The 5,000-nt window shown below is 39.7% G+C and overlaps 1 protein-coding gene across 3 annotated transcripts in view; it reads left to right on the top strand.

Annotated features, from left to right (window-relative positions):
* The window catches only part of LOC115213517, a 45,270-nt gene that overhangs the window by 23,973 nt on the left and 16,297 nt on the right, over window positions 1-5,000 (top strand). For 2 of the 3 annotated variants that reach the window (XM_036503652.1, XM_029782531.2), the window contains exons 2-3: window positions 2,596-2,775; window positions 3,763-3,881. The exons of the other annotated variant lie outside the window; for it this stretch is intronic. In XM_036503652.1, the coding sequence (XP_036359545.1) occupies window positions 2,596-2,775; window positions 3,763-3,764 (182 nt within the window). In that variant the 3' untranslated portion in view covers window positions 3,765-3,881. Of the gene's footprint in view, window positions 1-2,595; window positions 2,776-3,762; window positions 3,882-5,000 lie in introns of those variants that run through there. 3 annotated transcript variants of the gene reach the window in all.

Below are 5,000 nucleotides of genomic sequence, written 5' to 3'. Positions count from 1 at the left end.
TGGGAAGTTCGTTGAGACGATTTGCAACCTTCGTCCGTCGTCTCATGAGGATCTTCCTGTCTCTTGGAATCTTGCTCCTATTTGTGTTGGCTTTGTGATCTTGAACATAATTCTGGCATACGGCTTGCACAGAAGACATGAAACATTCTAGTTTCACGTCAATGTCTGGTGTGGAGAGACATTCCGGCCAGTCCGGAGATTTTGGGTGCTTCCTTTAGGCTGTATGTCTCTGGTTACTTTTGGCCCAAACATAGACAACTCTATTATGTTGTGATCCGAAACTAATGTCGGTGTCACTTTCACATCATGAATGATGTCCATATTGTTCGTGAAGCAGAGATACAGAATGTTATTCGCCCTAGTTGGTTTGAGTACAACTTGCTCCATGAATAAGGCGTTGGTGACGTTGAGCGGGGACTCCACCTGTACTTGCTTGCAATGATTCATTCCTGAGAGTATGAGACCTTCAGGCCATTTGACGTTGGGGAAGTTGAAATCACCCATAAGAAATATGGTCACGTGGTGTTCCAGATTCATGAGGATTTCTTTAATTCTTGTGAGGCAATCTTCAAACTTGCCTATGTGATTAGGGGCACCCTGTGGGCAATATGTATTGCATATGATTATATTATGTTGTCTTATGTATACAATTAGAGCGTCACATACCGAATTTAAGTATGTCATTAAGACCTCGGGTGTCAGGTCATCTCGAATGCATACAGCAACTCCACCATGGCTCCTTTCCCTTCTGTCTGTTCGCAGTATAGCATAGTTTGGTATGTGTACATCTGCGTCTTCTATATCAGGGCTGAGGTGAGTTTCCACGAGTGCTATGCATAGGGCTTGATTGCAAGTAGTAAGATCTGTCAGGAAAGGAATATTGTTCCTACTTTGATGCAATAGGCCCTCAATAATTATTGAAAGTATTGGGGTGACGGCTGTGCAGGTTTTAGGGGAGGCAATCCATTGTCTGTTGACTGTGGTGGTCTTGCATAGTGGTGGGCAGGGTTCCTTCTCTGTGCTTGGTGTAGCTAGGTTAGCTACTGGACAATTCTTTGTGCCATGCATAAAAAAGACTCTTGCTCAGCTGCTGCGTTGCGCAGAACATCTGAGGAGCGCACTTCTTTTTTGAAAGTTTTCCTGGGAGATATTTCTTGCCTTCCCTCAGTAAAGCTTTTTTCTTTGAGTCCCCTGAAGTTCTGGCGGGCTATCGGGTGGGAGAACCGGCGGTTTTTGCCGTCCTCCCCATGCCAACATTTGCCCCGCAGGTAGAATCTACAGGTTCTTCGGTGCCTTCCAGGTTTCTTATTTCCTGAAGTGTACTGGTTGGCATTGGATCCCACATGGGGTTCTCTGCTGTTTTTGTGGTGGGTCGGGGTTTCAGCTTTGGTCGTTTTTCCTTTTCTTCCCTTTCCCTCCTTATTTTTGTTTTCGGTCCTTCCTTTTTCCTTCTGTTTTTCTAATTTCTCATTTCTTTGTTGGACCACTGCTACAGGGGGGCTTCCGGTTTCTGCTCGCTTGGCTGCCCTATCCTTCACTACCTGGTCGGTCACCGAGGTAGGTGATCCATTTTCCTGAGGAACTCCTGGATCACACAGACTTCCGGCTTCCTTCTCCTTTTCGTTCTCTTCATCCCCATCAGCCTTGCCACAATACTTTTCAATTATGTTATCCAATGTTTTGATGTGTGGTCTTACAAGCATGTAAGACCGGATAAATTCTCCTTTCATTCGCTCTATTTGGTCAATGGTTCTATGAAATCCATTGTTGTTTAGCGCGGCAGCGATGATGTTGCTCGGCGGATCACCACTAGCAATTGTCCATGCTCTTATATTTCTCAGTCGTAAGCTTAAATTACATGAAAATAAACATATGAAACGAATTTTTAAATATTAGTTTTATAGAGATAAAATGAAAGATAAATTGAAAGCGAAACAGAAATTGAAAGAAAGTTATTCTCAGAATGTAAACAAAGATGGCGTCGTAAATCGTAACTGAGATGTTAGCTTACATTAAAGGAAAATAAAAAATAATAAACAAAAATATGAAAACGTTACTTATCGTAAAAGGAACAGTCCAAACCTTCGTGCTTGTACGAAGAAGTTTTCTTTCAAAACAGAAAAGAGAACAATTCTTTTTCCTTCTTACATTTGGTTGGAGATAAGTTAAAGACTTGCCACCACGTGCTTTTACGGCGAAGAATCTAGCATGCGTAACTAACTTTAATGTATTATATTTGGCTTCAAGCGAAATATATTACGTTTTTAATTAATATATTTTTAATTAATGTATTTTAGTAGATCGTTATGAGTTAACAAGTTCTACGTTTTGTTAGTTTTAGTAGATTATTTCGTCGATTTATGCAAATCTTCTTGTTTTTTTTCACAGAGCAAAAGCAAACGCGTCTTTCCTCTACGAAACCCGGAAGTAATATATATCTGCATTTGTATATATGTGAACTGATGTATATATTGTATAATTTGATACTATTTCATAATATATGGTCCTTGTGACTACATTTTCTAAAAATCAAGATATGACCAAAATTAATTATCGCGCTTGCATTAAAACTTTATTAAAACATTTTCTCTTCAGATGATCCTCTCTGTAACCAATACCCAGACGGCATGAACCGTGACCCTGCTGACTGCCACAGGTATATTCCCTGTTTCAAGCGTACCTCATACCCTTCCATGCCGTGTCAATTCAATCTTTTCTTTGACCCCCAAACTCAAAGATGTAGCGAAATTCCTCCGCCATATTGTCAAAACCAATGTAAGTAACTTCTTTATATTTCATTTTATTATATTTCGTTTGACACGTTTATTTCTAAATTATCGCATTACAGAAAGATCTAGAGTCCTAGCGGCCATAGTAATAGTAAAACTGTCAGAATGCTTTTGGTAGATGAGATGGAAATTGGACAAACATTAACTCCTCTATGATTCGCCTTCTATCAAAATTTGAAACCGTTTAAAACGGTGAGTTATCAATCCCTTTAGAGCGTCGGATAAAAGGCTTAGCTTTGTTTGTTCCGGCTGTTTATACTCGGGTTCGAATTCCGCCGAGTATAACTTCACCCTTTCATCCTTTCGTGGTCGATAAAATAAGTACCAGTGAAATACTGGGGTTCACGCAATCTACTAGTCCCCTCCACAAAATTGCAGGCCTTGTTCCTATAGTAGAAAAGATTATGTAAGGCGTCGAGCTGGCAGAATCGTTAGCACGCCGGGTGAAATGCGTAGCCGTATTTCGTCTGCTGTTACGTTCTGAGTTCAAATTCTGCCGAGGTCGACTTTGCCTTTCATCCTTTCGGGGTCGATTACATAAGTACCAGTTACGCGCTGGGGTCGATATAATAAACTTAATCCGTTTGTTTGTCCTTGACTGTCCCCTCTGTGTATAGCCCCTTGTGGGCAGTAAAGAAATGAATATAATGTGGTGTTATTGGTATCGGCTTCTATCGTCATTGGAAATTGCTGGCCTTATATACTGTGATGGACCAAAGTCACGTTCATATGTAACGTTGTGATCTTCGTCAGTAATATGCCATGGTAATTGATTAAGCGTTCCGATGTGCCCAGGGCTAAAGAAAAATAGTAAATTATGCAAATACTATAGACACTTGATCGCAATTTTCTAATTTAAGTCTTTTACCTACAAGGATTTATTTTAGGAAGATAAGATTAACTTCTAGATTTTTTAAAGCAATTTTATATCTTTTTTATATCTATATATATATTCATATTTTGTATATTTCAGAATTGCGTTTCAAGATCAGCAATTATCGCAAGGCTGTTTTCTGTAACCAGTAAGACTTGAAATACAATAACTTTTAGAAATGTTTTTTTGTGAAAAATAAAGTTCTTTAAAACTGCAAATCTGATTTTCATCCATTTCTTTAATTTTTGAATTCTGAAACATTTTAGTGCATAATATTTATAAATTCCAATAAATTTACAAATACTAGGTGTAGACAAACATTATCCGAACTTTGGCCAAAAAGCAAGTAATATTTTTTTAAAATTTGACTTTAACAATCTCACAGCACACTTCAAGGCTGTACCCAACACATCACTGCAGGGGGAAATCTTTGCGTATACCCATGCAGATTTTGCTCACGCTTTGTTATTTTGTGCAAAATAAAAAAAAGGTTGGATACTTTTTGATTACAGCTGGTAAGTTCTATAACACTGCTTTCAGTCATTGGGCTGCGACTATGGTGGGTCAGCGCCTTCAAGGGATTTTCGTCAAAAACATCGACTTAAGTACTTATGTTTTAAGTTTGATGCTTTTCCTATTAGTCTTTTAGCCGAACCGCTAGGTCACGGAGGTGCAAACAAACTAACAAACACACACACACACACACATGTCGTGGCACTCCATCGGTTACTATGACAAGGGTTCCAGTTGATCCGATCAACGGAATAGCCTGCTCGGAAAAGTAACGTGTAAGTGGCTGTGTGTCCTGAACGAAGTTCTCGTGCAGATTCAGCGTGACGCAGTGTGTCACAAGGCAGACCCATTGAAATACAAGTACAACAGAAACACAGAAGAAAGAGTGAGAGAAAGTAATGGTGAAAGAGTACAGCAGGATTCGCCACCACTCCCTGCTGGAGCCTCGTGGAGCTTTAGGTGTTTCCGCTCAATAAACACTGAAAATGCCCGGTCTGGGAATCGAAACCGCGATCTCACGACCGCTGCCTTAACCACTGGGCCATTGCACCTTCACACACACACACACACACACACACTTACATATATATAGACGTTAGTATCGAAATCTGAGAATGAATACTCAACATTGCATTGGTGAATAAGTATCATTTATTTATGGATAAATATATGAAAATGGTAATAAAGTCCGTTTCGTTTGAGAAGACACGAAACTACGCAAGGTTACGCAGGATTTCAAAATAAATATACAGATCAGGGGAGCTAACCCATAGCAATTTTTACCTCCTCTGCACTGGCCATGGAGTTTTGCAATTATATGCGTT

The sequence above is a fragment of the Octopus sinensis genome, linkage group LG6 (assembly GCF_006345805.1).
Source record: "Octopus sinensis linkage group LG6, ASM634580v1, whole genome shotgun sequence".
In the NCBI taxonomy this organism is placed as follows: domain Eukaryota; kingdom Metazoa; phylum Mollusca; class Cephalopoda; order Octopoda; family Octopodidae; genus Octopus; species Octopus sinensis.
The sequence above is the reverse complement of the archived record's forward strand: the minus strand, read 5'-3'. Positions and strand labels throughout refer to the sequence as shown.